Source organism: Salvelinus namaycush, chromosome 39 (assembly GCF_016432855.1).
Source record: "Salvelinus namaycush isolate Seneca chromosome 39, SaNama_1.0, whole genome shotgun sequence".
In the NCBI taxonomy this organism is placed as follows: Eukaryota; Metazoa; Chordata; class Actinopteri; order Salmoniformes; family Salmonidae; genus Salvelinus; species Salvelinus namaycush.
In genome coordinates, this window is record NC_052345.1 from 15155007 (window position 1) to 15181120 (window position 26114).

The 26114-nt window shown below is 45.5% G+C and overlaps 1 protein-coding gene across 1 annotated transcript in view; it reads right to left on the reverse strand.

Annotated features, from left to right (window-relative positions):
• Positions 1-26114, reverse strand: part of LOC120032502 (regulatory-associated protein of mTOR-like) — a 178314-nt gene that overhangs the window by 60834 nt on the left and 91366 nt on the right. The window contains exons 8-11 of the mRNA XM_038978613.1: positions 18226-18285; positions 7363-7463; positions 5109-5253; positions 2946-3021 (exon numbers count right to left, since the gene is read on the reverse strand). Of these exons, the coding sequence (XP_038834541.1) occupies positions 2946-3021; positions 5109-5253; positions 7363-7463; positions 18226-18285 (382 nt within the window). The remainder of the gene's footprint in view (positions 1-2945; positions 3022-5108; positions 5254-7362; positions 7464-18225; positions 18286-26114) is intronic.

A 26114-nucleotide genomic window follows, 5' to 3' on the forward strand; every position in this document is an offset into this window, starting at 1 on the left:
CGCGCGCGAACACACACGAGGAGCGAACGCGCGCGAACACACACGAGGAGCGAACGCGCGCGAACACACACGAGGAGCGAACGCGCGCGAACACACACGAGGAGCGAACGCGCGCGAACACACACGAGGAGCGAACGCGCGCGAACACACACGAGGAGGCGAACCCACGGCGACGCGCGCACACACACGAGGAGCGAACGCGCGCGCACACACACACACGAGGAGCGAACACGCGCGCACACACACACACAGTGCGAACACGCGCGCACACATACGAGGAGCGAACGCGCACACACACACGAGGAGCGAGCACACATACGAGGAGCAAACACGCGCACACACGCGAGGAGCGAACGCGCGCGCACACACGCGAGGAGCGAACGCGCGCGAACACACGAGGAGCGAGCACGCGCGAACACACGAGGAGCGAGCACGCGCGAACACACGAGGAGCGAGCACGCGCGAACACACGAGGAGCGAGCACGCGCGAACACACGAGGAGCGAGCACGCGCGAACACACGAGGAGCGAGCGCGAGCGAACACACGAGGAGCGAGCGCGAGCGAGCACACATACGAGGAGCAAACACGCGCACACACGCGAGGAGCGAACACGCGCGAACACACACGAGGAGCGAACGCGCGCGAACACACGAGGAGCGCGCACACGCGCGAGGAGCGAGCACACGCACGAGGAGCGAGCGCACACACGCACGAGGAGCGAACGAGCGCGCACACACACACGAGGAGCGAACGAGCGCGCACACACACGAGGAGCGAACGAGCGCACACACGAGCGAACGCACGTGCACACACACACACGCGAGGAGCGAGCGCACACACGAGGAGCACCACCGCTATGCTCTCACACAATTACATGCGGGCACACACGAGGAGCGAACGGGAGCGAACACACACGAGGAGCAAACGCGCACACGAGGAGCGAATGCGCGCACACAAACTAACAGAGTTCAGAGAGTTTCTCTGAATGAACTGAGAGAGAACGAGAGAAAACGAGAGAGAGAGAGAACGAGAGAGAGAGAGAACGAGAGAGAGAACGAGAGAACGAGAGAGAGAGAGAACGAGAGAGAGAACGAGAGAGAACGAGAGAGAGAGAGAACGAGAGAGAGACGAGAGAGAACGAGAGAGAGAGAACGAGAGAGAGAGAGAACGAGAGAGAGAGAGAGAGAGAGAGAGAGAGAGAGAGAGAGAGAGAGAGAGAGAGAGAGAGAGAGAGAGAGAGAGAGAGAGAGAGAGAGAGAGAGAGAGAGAGAGAGAGAGAGAGAGAGAGAGAGAGAGAGAGAGAGAGAGAGAGAGAGAGAGAGAGAGAGAGAGAGAGAGAGAGAGAGAGAACGAGTCTCTTATCTCTCAAAAGGCAGATGGAGAAAGGGGGGAACATTTGTAGAGGACCCAGGGGGGTCAATTATAGTGCCATTAAGCATGCGGGGGCGAAGGAAGAGAGGGAAGAGAATGGAGAAAGGGAAGAGGGATGTTCTCTCAGAAGAGGCACACCTCAACAGGCCAGGTGGGGAACTGATAGGACTGCAGACTCGGAGGGAGGGAGTCACGCTCTGTAGAGATTCATTGAACTTTTTCCATACAAACTTTTGCAATGGGAGTGCATTGCTCTCTGCTTGATATGGTGTCTGAAAATAATTTCATAGCCACGTTTTTTGAGGAGATATGGAGGAAGAGAGAGACAAGTGAAAGAGGGAATAAGAGGAGGGAGGAAGACGGGGATGTCAAACTAATTTAGCCGGCGGGCTGCTTTCGGTCTTCACCGGGGTCCGGAGGGCTGCACTGGGCCATGGGCCTTATGTTTGACACCCCTGGAGTAAGAGTTCCAGGGAGAGTGGGAAATAGATAAAGGGAGAGTGGAAAATAGATAGAGGGAGTTCAAGTAAAGACGGCATAGATAGAGTGAGGAAAAGAGAGAGATGGGAGAATTCAGAAGATGACGGTAGACGGCTTAAGGAGCCCTTACACAACCCCTGGTAATAATCTCATGGTTTCACAATCAGCTTTTCTACCCCTGCCTGGCCCAGGGTTTTCCCCCAGAGAGATTGGGAATTCAATATTACAATTGCAGTGGATTATTACACCATAACAGGATGCTAAACTTTTGTAGCTCGTCTGGACAGACCGACTATTCTATTTCTACAGGGAGCTGCAACAACGCATCTTTTATGACAATCTCAAGTTCAATCTCTGGGTATATAATACATTTGTATTTGATTCGATATTTTTGTAGAAAAGCACGGAGGAAGGTGGTATACGGCAGGGCGGCATGTATTGTAGTATACAATTCATACCACCCAAACTGACCCCAAAGATGATGCGTTAGAGCTGACTACCACAGTGGGAAACTTTCAAGCGCTTGTGTTGAAAATATCTTATAATGAATGATGGAGTTGCACTGACTGGACAAGTAGCCCCAGACGGGTTTACCAGGATGGAGTGATATGATGATATTAGACATGACATTTCACCCCTGCATCCACTGGGTCAGATGGGTAATAGGGTGATACACTGACTGGGCCGGGGAGTGTGTTTGTGATGAATCAGTGGAAATAAAATTGATATTTTAACTCATAGAAGTGCCAAAGTTACCAGGGTAAATAAAATGAAAGGTAAAGAACTTGAAAGTGTGTAGTCAGACTAGTCAATTTGAAGTGACCGACAGCCATCCATCAGCGAATGGGGTTATTTATCAGTGAGGTGTCAAACACACAGAAATTGTATCCACAGCATACAGGGCAATTTATCTTAACGCCTGAGGGCTATTCAAATGAAGGGGGAAAAAGCCTTTTGCAGTGTGGCCCGGCAGGACCTTGGCGAAGACAGAATTTGGACACCAGGCAAAATGAGTTTGAGACCCCTGACATAGACAAACACAGTCCCAAAGTTACCGAGGAACCGCACTGATAAATGGAAAAAACACACTCACCCTGAAGGCGGTGCCCTCCTCAATGATGGTGGGCAGCTGAGAGAGACAGATGTCCACAGCCAGGTCCCATGCCTGCCTGTAGAGGAACGATGCACACACACACACAAGGCATCAACAACCCAAATGTCCAACACACACACATAGACGGTCCTAGAGAGGAAAGCATTGAGGCTTTGATCCATTCCAAAGTGTTCTCCCTGGTCATCATGTTTAATTCATACTGTTACATAACACACATTAAACCCCCTTCACTGCTGCACTCTCACACCAACCCCCCTTCCCCTCCCTCCACTCACCAACCGCCCTCTTCCCCTATCCTCCAACCCCCCTTTTCCCTATTTGCTCTGAGGCAGCACTTGGGGTCTGCAGCTAAGGGGTTTGTCCTCCCTGGTTAGAAAGTGCACCAGGAATTGAGCATTTGGTTGACGAATGCAACAATACGCAACGTTACAGATGTGTTCCAGTCATTGAACGCAACTCTAACAACACTGCCTTTGCCTATTCCATCCAGGTAACAGTGGAATCCAAGATAAATGACGATACAAGTCTCTACGGAGAAAGATATTTCCCTAGTCAAATGATCCTAGATGCTAGTTAAAATCTATGTAGAATACAAATCATCATATCATTCACATAACACAGTGTGCATTCAATATTCATATCAGGTATAAATATCTGTAATCCCAGTGCATGAATATATCAAATATATGAAACATCTGGAATCAGTCGAGACAAGCAGACAAACATTTGTTCGGCGACAAAAAAAACCATCTCTCTTGTTGTTAGTATCAGTTTGGGAAGTGAGTGAAAAGTAACATGAAACGTGATTGGGATTTGTTAGGAGTGAGGGGTGTGTGATGGCCGCAGGTAGCTTAGCGGTTAAGAGCGTTGGGCCAGTAACCGAAAGGTCACTGGTTCGAATCTCCGAGCCGTCGTTCAAAACTCAAGTCAACACATCTGTCATTGATGCTGTGAACCGCATCACAAGAGCAACGCCAAAGAAGAGATGTGTAAAACAATTGACATCATTGATGCAATTTCAATGTTGTTTGAGTTGCTTTGTGTATCACTAAATTAGCTTGAGATGATGTTACTGCAACACTGCTCAATGCATCCAAGTTGCTCGACATAGGCGTTTCAAAGAGCTGTCAGTCAAGGTGAGCTCATGGATAATAAACTCCCCGCCCACAAAGCCTTGTCTTTTCAAACTTCCTGGTAGTTAGCCATAGCCATTAAAAGTACTTTTTCGAACGTTTTCAGCATTTCTATCCAAAACAAATATTATAGGTGATATTTTAGGCACACAAACGGCTATTTTAAATGGAAATCAGAATAACAGTTCGAGACCTTGGGACCTTTCAGAAAGTGTGTATGAGGGAATTTGTATCTAGTTGCTGACACTGCTATAGCTTCTACCTGCAGCAGAGCTTGGTGCAGCCATAGCGCCATACACCCCCCCCACCACACACACAGTCGTGCACACCTGTCCCCAGCCAATTTATATCCTAATAATGGCCCACTAATAAAGACACAACAAGAGCATTTTAATAACACTTGCTGGTTATGTATGGACACGATCATCAATCAACATATTTCCCCAAACCCTCACAATTTCTCACCACCTCCACACTGTGTTTTTCCTCATTTTCTGTGTCTCTTACTCTGTCCCCTACACACTTTCTATTAGTCTCTCTCTTCCACTCTTTTTTCCTTCCTTCTTTACTGCTATCTAGCTACCTGAACACTTCCTATCAGTCTCTCCTCCACTCTCTCTTACCACCCCTTGTTCTCCTTTGACTTCTTCCTTCCCCTCCCTCTACATTCTCTCTCTGTGCTTCCTTTCTTGCTGGCTCAAGCATCTCTTTAGAGCTGTGATGGGGTGTAGTAACACAAAGGAAGACCCCAGATTATTCAGTGCTATTTACTGTCTTCTCAAGAAGAGATAATGGAGGCAATAAGAGATGAAAACAGGCGATCGCTCACTCAAGAGGCTTTCAGCAACAACACTCCCCACAACTAATGCTTTTAGCGACTGATGGTGGAAAAACACACAAAAGGATTTTGCAGACAGTTTTCAACATGAATCTAATGAATGGACAGACATTAGATTTAATAGAAAAGGCCAACAGAGAGAAAGTGTGTGTGTGCGCCAGCGCGTCTTACCACATGGCGTGCATGTATGTAGGTGGCAGGCGCGGACTGCTGACAGGGGTGCAGTTGTATGACCTCATTATCCTCTCGGCCAACAGGAAGTTGCGGAATAAACTGGCCACCAACAGGTCCTGACGAAAGAGCTTCTGGAACAGATCTAGAGAGAGAGAGGATGAGTAAGAGAAGAGAGAGGATGAGGGTTTTCAAATTTTGCACAAATAAAAATAAAACACTTAAATATCACATTTACATAAGTATTCAGACCCTTTACTCAGTACTTTGTTGAATCATTTTTGGCAGTGATTACAGTCTCAAGTCTTCTTGGGTATGACGCTACAAGCTTGGTATACCTGTATTTGAGGAGTTTCTCCCATTCTTCTCTGCAGATCCTCTCAAAGTATCAGGTTGCTGCACAGCTATTTTCAGGTCTCTACAGAGATGTTCGGTCGGGTTTAAGTCCGGACTCTGGCTGGGCCACTCAAGGACATTCAGAGACTTGTCCCGAAGCCACTCCTGCATTGTCTTGGCTGTGTGCTTAGGGTCATTGCTCTGTTGGAAGGTGAACCTTCACCCCAGTCTGAGGTCCAGAGCACTCTGGAGTAGGTTTTCATCAAGGATCTCTCTGTACTTTGCTCCGTTCATCTTTCCCTCGATCCTGACTAGACTCCCAGTCCCTGCCGCTCAACAACATCCCCACAGCATGATGCTGCACCCACCATGCTTCACCGTAGGGATGGTGCCAGGTTTCCTCCAGAAGTGACACTTGGCATTTAGACCAAAGAGTTCAATCTTGGTTCTCATGGTCAGAGTCCTTTAGATGCCTTTTACTGAGGAGTGGCTTCCATCTGGCCACTCTAACATAAAGGCCTGATTGGTGGAGTGCTGCAGAGATGGTTGTCCTTCTGGAAGGTTCTCCCATCTCCACAGAGGAACTCTGGAGCTTTGTCAGAGTGACCATCGAGATCTTGGTCACCTCCCTGACATAGGCCCTCCTCCCCCGATTGCGCAGTTTGCCTGGTCGGCCAGCTCTAGGAAGAGTCTTGGTGGTTCCAAACTTCTTCCATTTAAGAATGATGGAGGCCACTGGGTTCTCGGGGACCTTCAATGCTGCAGACATTTTTTGGTACCCTTCCCCAGATCTGTGCCTCGACACAATCCTGTCTCGGAGCTCTACGGACAATTCCTTCAACCTCATGGCTTGGTTTTTGCTCTGACATGCACTAGCATCTGTGGGACATTATATAGACAGGTGTTTGCCTTTCCAAATCATGTCCAATCAATTGAATTTACTACAGGTGGACTCCAATCAAGTTGTAGAAACATCAAGGATGATCAATGGAAACAGGAAGCACCTGAGCTCAATTGCGAGACTCATAGTAAAGGGTCTGAATACTTATGGTACCTATTTTTTACTTTTTATAAATTTGCAACAATTTTTTTAAACGTGTTTTTGTTTGGTCATTATGGGGTATTGTGTGTAGATTGATGATAAAAAACATTTGATCAATTTTAGAATAAGGCTGTAATTCAAAATGTTGAAAAGTCAATACTTTCCGAATGTACTGTAGGTGTGTATGTATAGTGTGTGAATGTATAGTGTGTGTATGTATTGTGTATTGAATGTGGACAGACAGGCAGAGTGCAGTAGCAGCCCCAGATAGATCAAGGCAGGGGGCGGTAGTGACATTTTCAACTCTTATTATTAATTCATGCATTATCTCATTTAGTTTAATGGGGCCAGGTTGCTCCAGTGTTAATCCCCAACTAATGATAATAATTGGTGTGTGTGGGTGTGTGTGTGTGTGTGTGAGAGAGAGTGAGTCTGTCTGTGTACAAGTGTTTTGATTGTGGTGTGATTCGAGTGCGTGTTCGCGTGCTTTTGTGTGTGACAGAGTGTGTGTGTGTGAGTATGTCTGTGTGAGAGTGTTTTGTGTGGTGAGGTGTGTGTGTGTGTAGTGGATTAGGTGTGCCGTGCCTTCATGAAGGAGATTCTCTGTGATGTACGCTGATTAATGAATTGCAGTGCCGTATGGCTTCTGGGGCTTATCAGCCTATCACCACTGTTCTCTTCTTACATCACGACTCACATGAGTGTTTGTGAGAGAGCGAGAGAGAGGGAGCGAGAGAGAGATACTTTCTACTTGTCTGGGCAGCCCAGGTAGACACAGGGGTATGAGTGTGTATGCTTGCATATATGCTTCCAAGCTCATGTGTGTGTGTGTGTGTGTGTGTGTGTGTGTGTGTGTGTGTGTGTGTGTGTGTGTACCTCTGGGCAGCACGTTCCAGGCGATAGTGTCAGTGATAGCAGTGAAGATCCAGTTGAGCTCTCCCAGTGGGGTCCGTCTGTCATTCAGTCTCCCAGGTATCCTACACAACACCATAGATTTGTCAGTAACATTAAGATACAGGTAACTGACAAAATAAAGGAAACACCAACATAAAGTGTCTTAATAGGGGGGGGGGGGGGGGGGCACCACGAGTCACAACAGCTTCAATGCACCTTGGCATAGATTCTACAAGTCTCTGGAACTCTGCTTTATATCTATATCTGCTTTATATCTACGGTCGCATTCCTCCATTCCTCCAATATATATATATAATGGATGCAACACAATTCTTCCGTGAGAAAAATCATTTGGTGTTTTGTTGATGGTGGTGGAAAATGCTGTCTTAGGCGCCGTTCAAGAATCTCCCATAAGTGTTACACTGGGTTGAGATCTGGTGACTGAGATGGCCATGGCATCATACATCGTTTTCATGCTCATCAAACCGTTCAGTGAACACTCGTGCCCTGCAGAAGGGGGCATTGTCATCCTATGGAGGCATAGCCATGGTAACCAAAATAATGACCTGCCCAGCATTTTTATACATTTGTAAATGACTTAAGCCAGGAACCAAACCTGTGTGGAAGCACCTGTTTTTAATATACTTTGTATCCCTCATTTACTCAAGCATTTCCAATATTTTGGCAGTTACCTGTATATTCCATATAAAATACACTGAGTGCACAAAACATTAAGAACACCTTTCTAATATGAGTGCACCGCCCTTTTGCCTTCAGAACAGCCTCAATTTGTTGGGGAATGGACTCTAAAGGTGTCGAAAGTGTTCCACAGGGATGCTGGCCCATGTTGACTCCAAAGCTTCCCACAGTTGTGTCAAGTTGGCTGGATGTCCTTTGAGTGGTGGACCATTCTTGATACACAGGGAAACTGTTGAGCGTGAAAAACCCAGCAGCATTGCAGTTCTTGACAATCCGGTGCACCTGGCACCCAGTACCATACCCTGTTCAAAGGCACTTAAATATTTTATCTTGCCCATTCACACTCAATGGCACACATACACAATCCATGTCTCAATTGTCTCAAGGCTTAAAAATCCTTCTTTAACTGGTCTCCTCCACTTTTTCTACACTGATTGAAGAGGATTTAAGTGACATCAATAAGGGATCATAGCTTTCACCTGGATTCACCTGGTCAGTCCATGTCATGGAAGGAGCAGGTGTTCCTAATATTTTGTACACTCAGTGTATTTCAGTGTTCTATATCTATAATACATCCATTTCATCCGTCTAATTAACATATAGATCTATTCATGTCAGTGGCATCAAACTACATTAACACTTTAAAACTGTCTGTCATTAGACTTGATGGGAAAGCACTGCAGATTGTGTGCACATATAAAGCACTAAAATACTGCACTATATAGTAGTGCTAAGCGATTAACCAAAATTTGTTATTTGTCATTTTTAAACAACTGACTGACGTCCATCCTATGATTTGGAATCCATTTTGTTGTGTTTTTTTCTGAGCTCGATGTGCAGTTTAATCTCTACAATCACCAAGTCTGAACTGTGTGATGTAGTAGGGAGTTGTAGTTTCCAAAAGGCCAAACTTTTATAGTGAACAAAAAATATAAGTGGAACATAAAACAATTTCAAAGATTTTACTGAGTTACAGTTCATATAAGGATATTAATCAATTAAAATAAATTAATTACACCCTAATCAAAGGATTTCACATGATGGACTAGAGATGCTGTTGGTCACAGATACCTTAAAAAAATAGGGGAGTGGCATCCGAAAACCAGTCAGTATCTAGGTGTGACCACCATTTGCCTCATGCAGCGCAATATCACCTTTTCATAGAGTTGATCAGGCTGTTGATTGTGGCCTGCGGAATGTTGTCCCAATCCTCTTTAATGGCCGTGCAAAGTTACTGGATATTGACGGGAACTGGAATACGCTGTCGTACACGTGGATCCAGAGCATCCCAAACATGCTCAATGGTTAACATGTCTGGTGAGTATGCAGGCCATGGATGAACTGGATTATTTTCAGCTTCCAGGAATTGAGTACAGATCCTTGCGACATGGGGCTGTGCATTATCATGCTGAAACATGAGGTGATCACTGCGGATGAATGGCACGACAATGGGCCTCAGGATCTCGTCACGGTATCTCTGTGCATTCAAATTACCATTGCTAAAAAGAAATTGTGTTCATTGCCCGTAGCTTATGCCTGCCCATACCATAACTCCACCGCCACCATGGGGCACTCTGCTCACAACATTGACATCAGCAAACCACTTGCCCACACAACGCCATACACGTGATCTACGGTTGTGATGCCAGTTGGACATACTGCCAAATTCTCTAAAACGACTTTGGAGGCAGCTTAGAGAAATGTACATTACATTTTCTGGCAACAGCTCTGGTGGACATTCCTGCAGTCAGCATGCCAATTGCACACTCCCTCAAAACTTGACACATCTGTGGCATTGTGTTGTGTAACAAAACTGCACATTTTGGTGGGCTTTTGTCTCCGGTACAAGGTGCACCTGTGTAATGATCATGCTGTTTAATCGGCTTCTTGATATGCCACACCTGTCACATGGACGGATTATCTTGGCAAAGGAGAAATGCTCACTAACAGGGATGTAAACAAAATTGAGCACAATGAGAGAAATAAGCTTTTTGTGCGTATGGAACACTTCTGGGATCTGTTATTTCAGCTCATGAAACATGGGACCAACACTTTACATGTTGCGTTTATATATTTATTCAGTGTACATAGTTTAGCACAGAAAATGTGGTAATTAACTACAATGACCATAATCCATTACGCGCCCGCTTAAACTTGTGTGGTCTGTGCGGAGAAAGACATTACCTTACTCAGACCGACAGCGTCATTGCGTTCTGCTACACCAGAAGTATATTCATTTCCAATAGAATGCTGTGTTTGGCTTGCAGCATTGTGTTGCAGACGTAGTCCTGGTGCGTTCTGTGTTTTCTGTCGTGCGTATGTTGGATGTATCTAATTTGTGCATCAAACTGTATGAGGGATAGAAGGCAGTTGCTTCGCGAGCCTGAAAATACATGATTGATTGATAGTTGTTATTCAGCATTTTATACTGTTGAAGAACTACTAAAACAATTATTTTTGTCAGACAGCATAGGCAGCAGCTTTATAGAGATGAGACGACTTGGAATGAAATAAAGTTTTAAATAAATCTAATATTTTATTAAAGTAATGTGAATAAATGGTTAATAAGTGATAAACAGTAATGGGCAGTCACCATGGCACTTATTCATAGTTGTATTATGTGAAACAGCATTCAACCCGGAATTTCATGTCTAAATAAATAAATTGAAACCAAAAATGTGATTATTTTTTAATAATCGAACTGAAACAACCTCAAAGTACTAATCGCTCAGCCTTACTTCATAGAGAATAGGGTGCAATTTGGGACTCAGACATACACAATCTTCATCTGAATCAAAGTCCTCCACAAAGATCTCATAGGAAACCTCTCCTTTATCCTTTAGCACTAGCCTATCCTGTGTCTCGGATCACTCAGTATTCCGAACCTGAGATTGCCATGGAAATGAGCGTGGGGATTGGTTGTTCCAGAAGGGAGCGGTATCCGCGGCGCCCGGCACCATGGTAATCAACACCGCGACAGAGGAAAATCACCTCAGCCCCTCTCCCAGCTCCCCGTCTTATAATGAGCAGTCAGTGAGGCTAGAAGTGGAGGGAGAGGAGGCTAAGACTAAAGGCTACTGGACCAGAGCACAAGAGAGAGAGAGAGAGAGAGAGAGAGAGAGAAGGCTACAGACTAGCTAGCAGAGAGTGTAGTACTGAACTAAAGGGAGAGAGACTAATGGCTAATGGACTGGAGGGAGAAGGGAGCGAGGAGGTTAACACTAGACCGACTGTAGGCCAACGGCCACTGACGTTTGATTTTGAAAATACATTTGAGGGAGAAAATAAAATCAGCACACAATAAAAGCTATGTCCTGCTCCTTCCGACTTTCCCTAAATGTTTGTATTTTACACTGCTCATTTGTCAGAATTTGAAATCACAAACAGAAAAATACTTGGAGCCTTTTTTCCTGTTCGTTTCCACACCTATTCCCAACTTAACCCGCCAAGACAGGATGTTGGTACCCAGACAGGTGCTAATGCAACTCTCTCCCCACTGAATGAATGACGAATGGGTGATAATTGTGCACCTTACTTCACAATTGAATTCAAATGAGGCCTAACTAATGATAAAGAGGGTGAAGAGGTTGATTTCATTTAGAAAGACAATAGTGTGATGGTGAGTTTGTGTTATGCCTATTTATCAGCGGCAAATCATTTGACCGCACGCTTTGGGGGTTGATACCATTCTCTTTTCATTTTACTTTGTCAAAATACGCTGTTATGGGACTGTTTTACTTACTGTAACTCTATTACTAATCAAATGTACTGTAATGGAGACTGAAACATGCTACGTGTGGCAGTAGTTCTTTAGAATCATGTAAAACATATCCTGGACTCTATCCAGCGAAGCAAACGATGCCAGCCCACTGAAAGAATGACAAACGGATGGAACGGGCGATAATTGTGCAAGTTACTTCACAATCAAATTTAAATTAGGCCTTGAATAATGAGGGTGAAGAGGTCGATTTCATTTAGAACAATAGTGTCATGATTTTGTGTAATGAGTGTGTTATGCCTATTTATCAGCGTTGGCGGTCATGTTAATCAAGCCTTGGTACCATTCTCTGCTACGTTTTACCTTGTAAAAAGAAGCTGTTACAGGACTGTTATTTACTGTAACTATTACGAATCGAATGTGTTGTAAGGGAAACAGAAACATGCGGTGTGTTGCAGTCGGCCTTCAGAACAACGCAAGACGCATCCTCGACTCTATCCAAGTTGATGAGCGGGAAACAACGATGCCAGTCAGCCTGCTCAGCCGGCCCATGGAAACCACACCTAAACTATACCCAAACTAATTTCACACAGATTAAGAGAGTTAGACTACAGACGAGATGAAATTGACAATCTGATGAGTGACAATATTAAGAATATCAGTCAAACTGTACATGAATTTACAGACGCAGGGAAAGGAGCATCACTTTATCATATCCTCCTTCAGAGTCACATGCAGGTAAAACATTTTCAATTCTAAACACTATCAGAAAGAACATATTCTGCAGTTTCTATTACACTTACCTTTGTCAAATAACTCATAATTCAAGAGGTGCAGCTCTACTCCCAAATGTCACTTTTTCCAAGAATATCCCCGCTGTCCATGAATTCAGCACATGACCACTTACGTGGCAGCATTGCTCTGCCTACTACGCAAAAACGAGTAACATAATACAATTAAAATATGCTATTCTGTCGTCAATGGATGAATAGGCAATAGAAACCAGATATAAACTGATAATGGTGCGTGTGACTTCAATGAACTGCTTGATGAAGGTGATTGAATTTGATTGAACTGAATGATGAGGGTGAGGAGGATGATTGAATTTAGAACTATATAATTTTGATGAAGAATTGTGGGCAGTCTATTTTATTACTAAAGGCTGGAAATGGTATATCATTTCCCCTCGGTGAGAGTCAAAATAGACACTGAGTACAACACGCAGTGTGTAGTTCACAATGGAAAGAAAAACCAAACGAATGGACGCACTGACATTATTGCAAATGCTGCAGAACTTAGGTGAGTTCGAGTCGGATGGAGCATCATATATTGAGCTTGAAATCGACGTTGCTGATGAAGAGTCCTCATCCGATTCAGATGTTGACTTCGAGCCTCCGATGCCTGAGCTTCGCCACAGAGAAAAACTCAGAGCCAACTGAGACGGTGATCCCAACTGCCAAGGTGAGACAGGAGTCTGAGAGGGGATGGCACGGTTTGGGTAGAAAAGAGGAAGGAGTTTGTGTGACATGCAGATGTTGCAGCACATCAGAGATGGTACTGTTGCTCATGTGCACAGAAAAGGAAACAGTAGGTGGGACATGTCTATGGATGAACTATAAGCATTTATTGAACTCTTGTATGTCCGCGGGGCGTACGGCGGAAAGAGCATGATGTGGAGTCCTTTTGGTCTGATAGGTACGGGGTGGACTTTTACAAACTGATTACACTGGGTTGGATGATGTCCAACTCTGAGACAGATTAGAATCCATCTTCCCCTTGTGCCCTAAACAATAGCCTACACTAGTTAGTCCCCTGATGACACTAGTTGGTCGAAACTTGGTCCTCAGATGGGACTTCCTGTTGATGCCAAATAAAGAGTTTCCTCTTGGGTCCCTGCATTGATCTCCTGCTCAGTCACACTAGTTAGTCCCCTGATGACACTAGTTGGTCGAAACTTGGTCCTCAGATGGGACTTCCTGTTGATGCCAAATAATGAGTTTCCTCTTGGGTCCCCGCATTGATCTCCTGCTCTGTCCGTCCGTGCGCGCGTGTCGACAGGTAGCCTAGCGGTTAAGAGCGTTGGACCAGTAACCGAAATGTTGCTGCTTCGAAACCCTGAGCCGACTACGTGAAAAATGTGTCAATTTGCCCTCGAGCAAGGCACCTTAACCCTAAAACACTCCTGTAAGTCGCTCTGGAGAAGAGCGTCTGCTAAATGAACAAAATGTAAAACAATGTACAGCATGTGGTGTGTGTGTTCTAATGATGACTCCTGACAGCCCCAGTGTGTGTAGTGTAGATCAATAGAGGCCTGGCTGTGTTGATGGTGATGTGTTGACCGGGCCGCCGGCCCCCCATGACACTTTATGACCCCCCTTAGTGGGGGACAGGAGTACAAGGAGGAAGGGGGAAATAGACTAACTGAGTGGAACGAATGGCTTCCCCCATCTCCCTGGGCACACAGTGCCTAGAGAGGACGCTGAGGAGCTGCACTGAACCAACAAGGCATCGCTCATGTGAAAGAGCAGCGTGTCAGAGCATCAAAGAGACACCATTTCTCTTTCCCATTCAGACCTGCTAAACCCCACAAGAGCTCACCCACAGCCCCCATTCATCTGGCCTAACACACTCACTCACTCAGCTAAATGCATTAGAACGGAGGAAAAGGAAGACTACATGGTTCTGCCATAACCTTGACTCCGTTCGACTGGGGCCACTGGTGAGCAGCGACATGTGAAGACATGTTTTCTCAGGGTTCCTGCTTGAGGTAAACAATTTATTATCAATAATTCCGTAAAACCTACCCTACCAGTATTATTTGCTAACACTTCCGACAGGATTTCCAAAGCTTGTTAGGCTAGGGGAGAGACCTGTGAAGGACAAACGATACAACCTATAGCATCCCATTACCGTTTAGATGATTGGCTGGTGGCCCTGTGGAGTAAAAGCACTGAGTACTGGGTGTTCCTGCCAACAATGATTGGCAACATCGTGAAGCACCAAAGAGGAAACATTTAGCATTCCGCACAGGACAACCTGTGTACCAGAAAAGTAGAGGTACATTGGTTTTCCTCTTTGTTCAAGGGGACACAGAGGTAAGGAAGGAATTAATGGATGGATAGATATCCTGGTCAAAGTATAACATCTGTTTCCAACCCTAATTGTTACCTGTCATACCAGCTACAGCATAGAATGTGTTATCCATTTACTCATTTTAATTGACTTGTTACTATTATTTTCCTAAAAGGTAGAGTGTGCCAGTGTCACTGCTGAGTTCCCAAGTCTCTCAGGTGACTAAATCACGTGAAATAACGACACATAAGCCAAGTGACTAGGCAAAATGAGCACAGCCCTACCCTACTCAGAGACCCCTAAAGAGACCCAGCAGGGGGCTAGACTAGCACTGCACCCCTCCAGGGGGTCTGGGAGACACAGTATCAATAGGCTGCGGGATTGGAATCCACGCTCATAGGGTTCCCATGTTATTCCCATCATTCCCATGCAGTGGGAAAACAGGGGAGATGAAAAGAAAAGAGCTGTGTATCTTGATAAGAAAGGAGCATCGCTGACCAGGAGGCAGCTTGGCTGTTGTAGGAGTGAAGTCAAAAGAGAGAAAATAAACAACAAACATTATATTGCATCTGAGTGAAGTAGAGTATTAGTCATGATAACTGACATGGTTTAGAATCGTGACTCAATCTCTTATCTAAGATCCTTTTGCAATAAGTGTGTATGTAGGAGTGTGTGTGTGTGTGTAGGAGGGAGAGAAGTAAATCATTATCGGTTGGTTTAAGTTCTTTGCAATGACTTAGTCTTATGTAATGGGGGTTGGCTGTTGATATGTAACATGTTGGCCCTCTGAGCAGAAAGTGTGTGTGTGTGTCTCCATTATGGCCGGTTAACACTGAACACACGGAGGGAGTCATGGCCATGTGCTGACTGAGTCACAATCTCAGCTGGGAGGTAAATGTCACCATCTCCTGGGGCCCAGTACTGAAACACACACTGGCACAGCTCAGCCTTCCGGAAGCTAACGCTTCAGCACCACTCCTTATTGGAGCGGTCTAAAACCCCGGTCCTGGAGAACCACACAGGGTGTGTTCAGGGTTCTGATCCAACTCAGCACCTGGGGCCTGTTCAGGAGGATGCAACGTTACAGCGATCAGATATCACTTATTTGTTTGTTTTTTGAGTAACCAGTAACCATTTTAGAGACTGACACCAAAACTAGCAGTGTTTAAAGTTCCAGACAGAGGTAAATGAGAAGGTCCTTTAAACGAGTGTTGTGACAAGGTGTGAACTCTGCTATGGACCCAAAAGAACAGGCCTGTCAGAGGACAGAGCAACCGGTCTAAAATAATCTGTCTCTCGGAAAGGGGTGTCTTTGCCATTGCAGCACATTGGCAACCACACATGGTAAGATGTTGTGTGATTCTTAAGAGAGGAATGGCTACAGTACGTGATGAATTAGCGCTTCTGTTGCTGCACTGGACTCCAGTACCTTTGGGAGTGAAGTCAAACTGTGAGGTGATTTTGAACTAGTACACCACTTAAAACATCTGCAAAGCTCTGAAATACCACCCGCATCGATTTCTTTTTGGTCTGCATCTGGGTCAGATCTGAACGTCGTCACTTAAAACACACTCGGAAGGGAAGCCTTTCCCAGCACGAACTTCGACGCGAACTGATTACACTGGGTCGGATGGTGTCCAACTCTGAACGAGGTGATACTGAACGAGTACACTACGGAATACACTCTACACATTCACTTGAGACGAGGACTCCAAAAACATCCTCAAACTCAAAAAGCTCTCAAACGCGACCTGCATTTTGTTTTCTTATGGGTCTGCATCTGGGTCAAGTCAGAATGCCGACAGAGCTACCTTCCTAGTGTTTTAGAGGGGAGCCTTTTCCCAGCACGACCTACGATAAGACTGACACTCGTATGAGCCTCCTGACGTGCCTTTAGATGTGTTCTCGCCGCAGCCCTCACTCCAGTCCAGTGAGACATGTAAGGAGGGAGAGGTGTCAAAGCTGTCAAAACCGGCCCATGATGTACTGATATGGCAAATAAAGGGGGGGGGGGGGGGGGGGGGGGGAAGAGAGAGAAAAAGTAAGAGTGAGATCTCTCTGAATGTTAGTTGAAAGGCTCTCTCTTCCACTTGGTTATTTCTCAACCAGCTTTTAACCTCCACAGGGGCATCCCCACACGTCAGAGAGAGAGCGAGAGGAAGAGAAGAAAAGAGAGAAAGCTACAGAGAAGGTGGGAAGAGAGCGAGAGAGTTAGACATGATGCCAAAGGGAGAGAGAGCCAGATAGTGAGCAAGAGAGAAGGAAGGGAGTACCTTATCCACCTGAAGAGAGAGAGACACTTCTTGTATCCTCTACTTCAAAACAGGGGATTGTTTGAAAGAGGAACAGGCTGTGGTTCGGCTGAGGTACCTGAGGAGTTATGGGGCACAGGAGAGGCAACTCTGGAGTTTGGATCCAATCCTAAACTCACTTCCAGTGTTGGAGAGGTGTAGACTAGGTAGACAGAGGAGTGAAACGTGACTATCTGGTGAGGTGCAGACAGAGGAGTGAAATGTGACTATCTGGTGAGGTGCAGACAGAGGAGTGAGACGTGACTATCTGGTGAGGTGCAGACAGAGGAGTGAAACGTGACTATCTGGTGAGGTGCAGACAGAGGAGTGAAACGTGACTATCAGCATCACACTGGGAGAAGAGTTCTACTAGATGAACTTTGAGCCACTGACACACACACACAGAGACACACACACACACACGTTCAGTGAGTCTGCACCATGACACCGTCAGCCTCTACTAGCCCTTAGCCAAACACGCTAATTAACCTCTAGAGGAGGACTAGATTGTGTGTGTGTGTGTCCAGTCTGGCCTGGTTAACACTGAGCACACCGAGGGAATCATGGCCATGTGCTGACAGAGTCACACAATTAGCTGGAGGCAAAGTCATGCGCGCGTTTACACGCCAGCATGTGTGTTTGGAGGGAAAGCGAGAACGTGTGTCTGAGTCAGACAAAGACTCGGCAAGAGGGCCAGATCTGAAGTAGTGAAAAGTTTGTCTCTCCAGCTCTTGTTTAACTGTTATGTGAGCGCGTGAACGTAGTCGCGCTGTGTAGTTGGGGTCGAGAAAGAGCTCTACGTGCTGCAAGTTGCCTTCCATGTTCTCAAAACGAGTGCAATTGCATCTGTACGTCCTTTTATCTGGCATATTTGTATCACTCACAACAAGAACATACTCAAATCCATCCATAAAAAAATCTACAGATCTTTACAAAAGAAAAAGCAGGGCTTTAAAAAAAAATCGGTCCAAACTACACTACTCGCTGAAAGAACAAAAGGAGAAAAGCAATATAAAGTAAAGAAAGCAGAAATGAAAGCGGGAGAGTTGCCACAGCGGTACTTACTTCTCAATGAGGTCCAACGTCACCCCTGGCACCAGCTTGGCACTTTTCTGCATGCAAAACCTGGGGACACAAACAGAGATCCAGTCCAATCAGGGCAGCAAGGAAGCAAACAAAAGTGCTATATAAATGTTTCCTGTCTTAATTCATCTGTAAACCGCTGAACGTTTGCATACAGTACGTGTGGAAGCATTGCCGTGTCAACCACACGGAAATATGTTTTTGTTTTCACAGTGAAAAAAAGTTTGATATCACAGAAACAACAAGTAACTTTCAATTACATAGCATAAGGTCTTTGAACTAGAGGTTTAGGTGATGGTCAGGTCACAAAGGGATACACGCAGGGTACATCCAGGTCTATTTAGACCGCACTGTGACTCCCACAGTGAAGAGGGTATTATCGTGCTTGGACAGGCCCGGCTGGTAGCAGGTCCAGTGCGTTCACAGCAGGGTGATGTTTAAAAGGTAGAGGAGGCACGATATAGCACTGCTGAGGCAGCAAATATAGCAGCTGGGTTGGGATCGCAGATGGCGCTTAGTCACTATTATCAAGGGGAACACAGGTGTGTGTCTGAGGTGGGGATTGTGTGTGTGTGTGTGTTGTGTGAGTGTTGTGTGAGTGTGTACTCGTTACACAAATCCAACATTTGAATTATGCAGAAACCCGCCACCAGCTGTCCAGCACACGTGTTCTCATCTGGACATTCAAGCACGTACACAGACAAAGTTCAAACTAACACCGTGTAACAACTCCCCACAACAAACCTCAGGTGGCCATTGCATTCAGATGGTGAGCTCGCTACACAGGTCTCCCACTGTGTTTGTTGTGGTAATGAACTTTTAGGACAGAGGTCAAAGTGGCACACGAGTCTCCTCAAATAGGACATGGAACATGAAGAGAGACAAGGCCGTGTAGACAGAATGAGAGAGATGGAGAGAGAGAAGGGACTTCTCGCCTGAAGTGTTCCCAAAGCACACATGAGATGAGACTTTGATCCACAGCCAAAACAAACAGAGATGGAGAAGGGTGTCAGAGGACATACTGTACTAGAGAGAGGAGTGGAGCGGAGAGAGCTTGTGGAGTGGTACTGGGGGTCCGTGTGAGTATGTCTGTGCATACGTGCTTGGGAGAGAGAGAACGAGAGAGCGAGGAAGAGTGTGTGTGGGGTCCTGTGTGCTCGCGTTCGCGACGGCTACCTCTCGGTGGGATCCCAAACTAGGTCGTAGAGGGAGGAGCGGAGCGTCTCGGTTAGTCCCCTCGGAGTCGACTGTCTGCTACAGCTCATTACATCCCCCAATCAGCTCTCCCCAGACTCCCTCTGTCTCCATCTTTCCCTCTATGCGGCTCTACTTCCATTCCCTTCTCCGTCCTTCGGTCTCTCGCTCCATCTCAATCTCCTTCTGAATGTGTTCATGTCTCCACTCCCCCTCTCCATTTTACACGTTTCCCAACCCCAAGTCCTTATCGTCTACCAAGTTTCCAATTCTCTATATGCCTCTATTTTTTGGCTCTCCTTCACCGTCTGCTTCCCTCCTCCTGCCCTCTAATTCTTTCCCCTCTTCTGGCTTCCCGCTCCATCCTTTCCCCTCTTCTGGCTTCCCGCTCCATCCTTTCCCTCTTCTGGCTTCCCGCTCCATCCTTTCCCTCTTCTGGCTTCCCGCTCCATCCTTTCCCTCTTCTGGCTTCCCGCTCCATCCTTTCCCTCTTCTGGCTTCCCGCTCCATCCTTTCCCTCTTCTGGCTTCCCGCTCCATCCTTTCCCTCTTCCGGCTTCCCGCTCCATCCTTTCCCTCTTCCGGCTTCCCGCTCCATCCTTTCCCTCTTCCGGCTTCCCGCTCCATCCTTTCCCTCTTCCGGCTTCCCGCTCCATCCTTTCCCTCTTCCGGCTTCCCGCTCCATCCTTTCCCTCTTCCGGCTTCCCGCTCCATCCTTTCCCTCTTCCGGCTTCCCGCTCCATCCTTTCCCTCTTCCGGCTTCCCGCTCCATCCTTTCCCTCTTCCGGCTTCCCGCTCCATCCTTTCCCTCTTCCGGCTCCATCCTTTCCCTCTTCCGGCTCCATCCTTTCCCTCTTCCGGCTCCATCCTTTCCCTCTTCCGGCTTCCCGCTCCATCCTTTCCCTCTTCCGGCTTCCCGCTCCATCCTTTCCCTCTTCCGGCTTCCCGCTCCATCCTTTCCCTCTTCCGGCTTCCCGCTCCATCCTTTCCCTCCTCTGGCTTCCCGCTCCATCCTTTCCCTCTTTTGGCTTCCCGCTCCATCCTTTCCCTCTTTTGGCTTCCCGCTCCATCCTTTCCCTCCTCTGGCTTCCCGCTCCATCCTTTCCCTCCTCTGGCTTCCCGCTCCATTCTTTCCCTTGCTCTCCCTCGTTGATACACTAACTTTAGAAGCAATAATTAACAAAACCCTAATTAGCTGACTGTCGGCTCCTTGCTATTGCTGTATAATACACAGGTAATGTTCTGCTCTGCTGCCCTAAGCTGTGGATTCCTCTTAATGTATGAGATCTAGAGGTCGACCGATTAATCGGCATGGCCGAGTAATCGGTCGATCGGTAATCGGCCATTTTGGACGCTGATTATTGCCGATTACATTGCAATCCACGAGGAGACTGTGGCAGGCTGACCACATGTTACGCGAGTGCAGCAAGGGAATATTGAAGACTCATGTTAAAAGGAACCACCAGCTTTCATATGTTCTCATGTTCTGAGCAAGGAACATAAACATTAGCTTTTTTACATGACACATACTGCACTTTTACTTTCTTCTCCAACACTGTTTTTGCATTATTTAAACCAAATTGAACATATTTATTTATGTATTATATTAAGTTAAAATAAAAGTGTTCATTGTTCATTCAGTATTGTTGTAATTGTCATTATTACAAATATATATATAAAAATTGGCCAATTAATCGGTATCGGCTTTTATTGGTCCTCCAATAATCGGTATCGGTCGACCTCTAAGGAAATCTACACTATTAGAGGCTAAATGGTTATTCAGACTGAGAAACACAGTCACAGTAGGTTCAGGGCTTACGTCTCAAGGATGTTCAAGGCATAACCGGTCTTTATTCATTTCTATGGTTCAAGGGCAGAGCCGTATATGTATCATGTATATTATTGGATCTGGTTCAAGGCACTCGGGTTGGAAGAAAATATATTTTATTTCAAAAGGTCTGTGCATTGCTATAGAATTTTTTAAACGCAGAGATGCATTCAGAACGGCAATGTGTTTTAGCACAGGGCCTTGAAGGTAGTCTGAGGTAGTTACAAAGTATTCTGAGGCATTATGAGGTAAAACTCTTCTTCCTGCACCCATTACATTCCCGTTTAGGTCTGTTGAAACAAAGCTGTAAGTAGTACCACAGGGTCATTGAACATGAGGTTAAGCAATGCTTTGCTTCCCCATTGTGATGTCACCACAGACAAGGACAAAGAGGAAAGAGTACAGTTCCATTAACTTTTCCCATATTGAGTCCACGCTCCAGAGATTGTACAGGAAGTGTGTGTGTGTTACACCCTCCTCACTTGTTTCCTCCTTCCCCCTATAGGCTAAGGAGATGTGAGGACCGAGAATGAGTTGTGTTAGTTTTAAACGAGTGCAAAACATTGGTGTGTGTCAAGGGATATCTAGGCAAATGAAAGGAATGTAAGACCGGATAATGCAGCTCCATGCTGACGCATTTTCATTCAGAATTGATCAGTGTTTTGCCTTTTGCAGGTGTACCGTCATGCAAAGCATAATGACAAGAAGATACTTGAGGTTGCTGGAAAGGCAGTCCAAGTTTTCAAGAGGGAAGCTAAGGTCTCACACAAGCATGCACACACATTTGTGTGCTTTCTTTTTCTGTTATGTGTGTGTGACTGAGTATGTCGGTGTGTGCTTGCATGTGCTTGCGTGAGTGTGAGACCTAGGCTTCCTTAGCTAAAACACACACAATGCCCAGGTGGTGGCGTTGGCATGAGGAGAGTTCCAGGATATTGAGGCAGTCACCTGTCAAGGTGTTGGCAGCAGAACGGGAGTCTTGTTTAAAGATTCAGCAGGAAGATAGTGCTTCTCAGCTCCTCACAGTCACACGAGGCCATGACTTGCTCCTAACCATCTGATAAGCATGCTGAATCACTATCCTCGTTTCCTTTCCTTATTTAACTCTCCTCTTCTTTCCAACTTCCTCAGATCTTTCTCACCCTTCATTTCTCCATTACTTCCTCCCTCATACCTTTCCCTTTCTTTTCATCCCCTTGTTCCACCCTTTCCTGTCTTCTCACCATCTCTGCTCATCTCCTTTCCCCCTCCATTTCTCTCAACATCAGGGAAAGTCCTTGAAGATAGAGCACTATCAGTAATGATTTTCTGCTCTGGTGAGCAAGGAAACCCTCTTTTTCTCTCTTCCCTCTGTGCTTTATTTTTATTTTTTTGCAGGTTTGGAAGCCGAGGTAAGCCATCACGTCTTAGTGAGCCTTTTCGTCTGTTTTTCTCACTGCAGCGCTGAATGCAATTAGCTAAGGAGAGAAGCACATGTCTCTTGCAGCATGGAAGGGAGAGAGGTAGATAGATCTACAGAAATAGAGAGGCAGTGTTCACCTCGAGACAGGGCTGATAATGGATATTTCTAGTATTGGAAATCATTCTTTGTTATGACAAATCCAATAGCTTTACTCCAAGACTATCAAATCCTTAAGCAATAAGACTTGGCTATAGAAACATTATCTACTGTTATATTACTTCATCATCAACCTTTATTTTTTTTTTAAACAAGTTAAACGAGCCAATTGGGAACAAAGGATTAGGTGGCCATGATAATATTAGATGTTGGGGTTGAAATTTAACCAAGACACAATACAAATACCAAGAGAGATGTATAATGAAAGGGAAATGGAAAACCTACCACCGAGACTTCAGTTTAAATGTCTCAACCAAAGAATGAAAATTGCAAAGAAATGTGAATTATATGCCTAACAAATGTCTTCCTTCCCCAATGGTATTATTGTACGCCAACGCATTGCACTCACTATAATGGATCCTTGGGCATGAAAAGATAATTGACAAAGAGGAAACGTCAACTCCAGTCTCACTTTCTCTCAGAAACTGCGATTTGACTTACCCATTAGCTATACTACACCATTGATAGAAAAAAAATGTTGACTTGCAGAGTTCTTGCCAATACTTTAAAAAAAACAATTATTTGATTTATTATTATTATTATTTTTACCCCCCTTTCTCTCCCCAATTTTGTAGTATCCAATTGTTAGTAGTTACTGTCTTGTCTCATCGCTACAACTCCCCTACGGACTCGGGAGAGGCGAAGGTCGAGAGCCATGCGTCCTCCGAAACACAACCCAACCAAGCCGCACTGCTTCTTAACTTCTAGGATAGGGGGCAGCATTTTCACATTTGGATGAAAAGCGTGCCCAGAGTAAACTGCCTCCTCAGTCCCAGATGCTAATATATGCATATTATTTAGTATTAGTATTGGATAGAAAACACTCTGAAGTTTCTAAAACTGTTTGAATCATGTCTGTGACTAACAGAACTTATTTGGCAGGCAAAACCCAGAGGACAAACCATTGATTTTTTTTGTTTTTTTGAGGTCACTCTTTTCAATGGGTTTTCATTGGGAATCCAGATTTCTAAGGGACCTTCCTGCAGTTCCTATCGCTTCCACTGGATGTCAACAGTCTTTAGAAATTGGTTGAGGTTTTTCCTTTGAGAAATTAAGAAGTAGCCATGTTCAGAATGAGGCTCCAGTGAGGTGTACTGTTTGTTAGAGGCGCGTGACCAGAAAGCATTGTTTTCCTCCGGTATTGAACACAGATCATCCTGTCTTCAATTTTATCGATTATTTACGTTAAAAAATACCTAAAGTTGTATTACAAAAGTAGTTTGAAATGTTTGGACAAAGCTTACAGGTAACTTTGAGATATTTTGTAGTCACATTGTGCAAGTTGGAACCGGTGTTTTTCTGGATCAAACGCGCCAAATAAATGGACATTTTGGATATATTTCGATGGATTTAATCTAACAAAAAGGACCATTTGTGATGTTTATGAGACATATTGGAGTGCCAAAAGAAGAAGCTTGTCAAAGGTAAGGCATGAATTATATCTTTCTTTCTGCGTTTTGTGTCGCGCCGAGAGGGTTGAAATATGATGGTCTGTGTTTGTTTGCTTGGTTGCTATCCTCAGATAATAGCATTGTTTGCTTTCGCCGTAAAGCATTTTTGAAATCTGACACGTAGCTTTAATTTGGTATATTGAATGTGTAATTACATGAAAGTTGAATATTTATAGTCATTTATTTGAATTTGGCGCTCTGCATTTTCACTGGATGTTGGCCAGGTGGGACGCTACCGTCCCACATATCCCAGAGAGGTTAACACAGCGCGCATCCAACCCGGAAACACCGTACACCTAGCGACCTGGTCAGCGTGCACTGCGCCCGGCCCGCCACAGGAGTCGCTGGTGTGCGATGAGACAAGGATAACCCTGCCGGCCAAACCCTCCCTAACCCGGACGACGCTAGGCCAATTGTGCGTCGCCCCATGGACCTCCCGGTCGCGGCTGGCTGCGACAGAGCCTGGGCTCGAACCCAGAGTCTCTGGTGGCACAGCTAGCACTGCGATGCAGTGCCTTAGACCACTGCGCCACCCGGGAGGCTTTCCAATACTTTCTTTTTGTACTAGAATTGTCACTGTCTGAACCCCGAACAGTGGGGGTTCAGACAGAAAAGGCTATAAGGCTAAAGGCTATAAGAACTGGTCGTCTAGTGCGTTCGATTCAAACAGCTAGCGGGCCGGGGCTAGCAGATGTGCCTCCGGGGGACATCGCAATGATAGAGCCTGTTGAAACCCCCCTCGAACGGTTACGTCGGCAGACCAGTTGTGATGGATCGGCGGGGCTCCGTGTCGGCAGTCAAAGGGTCCAGGCCAAATGGCAAAATAGGTATTGTAGCCCAATAATTGGCTGATGGACCTCTTCGGGTAGCCGGGAGATGGGCCTAGCTCCAGGCTAACTGGTGCTTGCTTCGGGACAGAGACGTAGCCAGGAGTAGCCACTCGGATAGCAGCTAGCTAGCTGCAATGATCCGGTGTAAAGGTTCAGAGCTTTCTGAAGGAATCCGGAGATGTGGTAGAGAAAAAGCAGTCTGATATGCTCCGGGTTGATATCGCGCTGTGCAGACTGGCAGGAATTGACCGGGCTGAAGTCCGAGTTAACGGTGATGACCGCTAGCAGTGGCTAACTGACTACTAGCTAGTAGCTAGTTAGCTGGCTAGCTTCTGATGGGGGTTCCGGTTCTAAAGTGAAAAAATAACAGATCCATACCACATTGGCTGAGGCAGACTGCAGGAGAGTATGTTCAGTCCATAGATGGAAATTGAGATTTAAAATATATACACAGGACAAGACAAAACAGACGTCCGACTGCTACGCCATCTTGGATTATGTATCAATGTGCTGAGGTGAGTAATTTTCTAAAATATTTGATTTCACCTTTTCACTCTCGTAACCTTTGTTACAAAAACACATGTCCTTCAGTACAACACTGAAAACATACTTTTAAATGTTATTTTTATAAAAGCTATATTAAATATGAAACAGATCATCTTTATAGGTCAAGGTCATTACTTTATATAGGTGGCCAAGGAACTGCCTGTTAAATATGTTTATGTATGAAATCCATCCTTCAGTACCACACTTTCGTCCTTCAGCACAACAAAAGTTTAATGTTATACCACAATGTCACCCGTTATGCTGAATGACAGTAGCTTTGTTATCCCATGTTTTCACTAGTTCACAACATTTAATCATGCAATTCATATTTACTTGTATGAATACTGAGCATTATCATTTTAAACTATTTTATAGCATTTTAAGGTATTTCAAGGCACATTATCT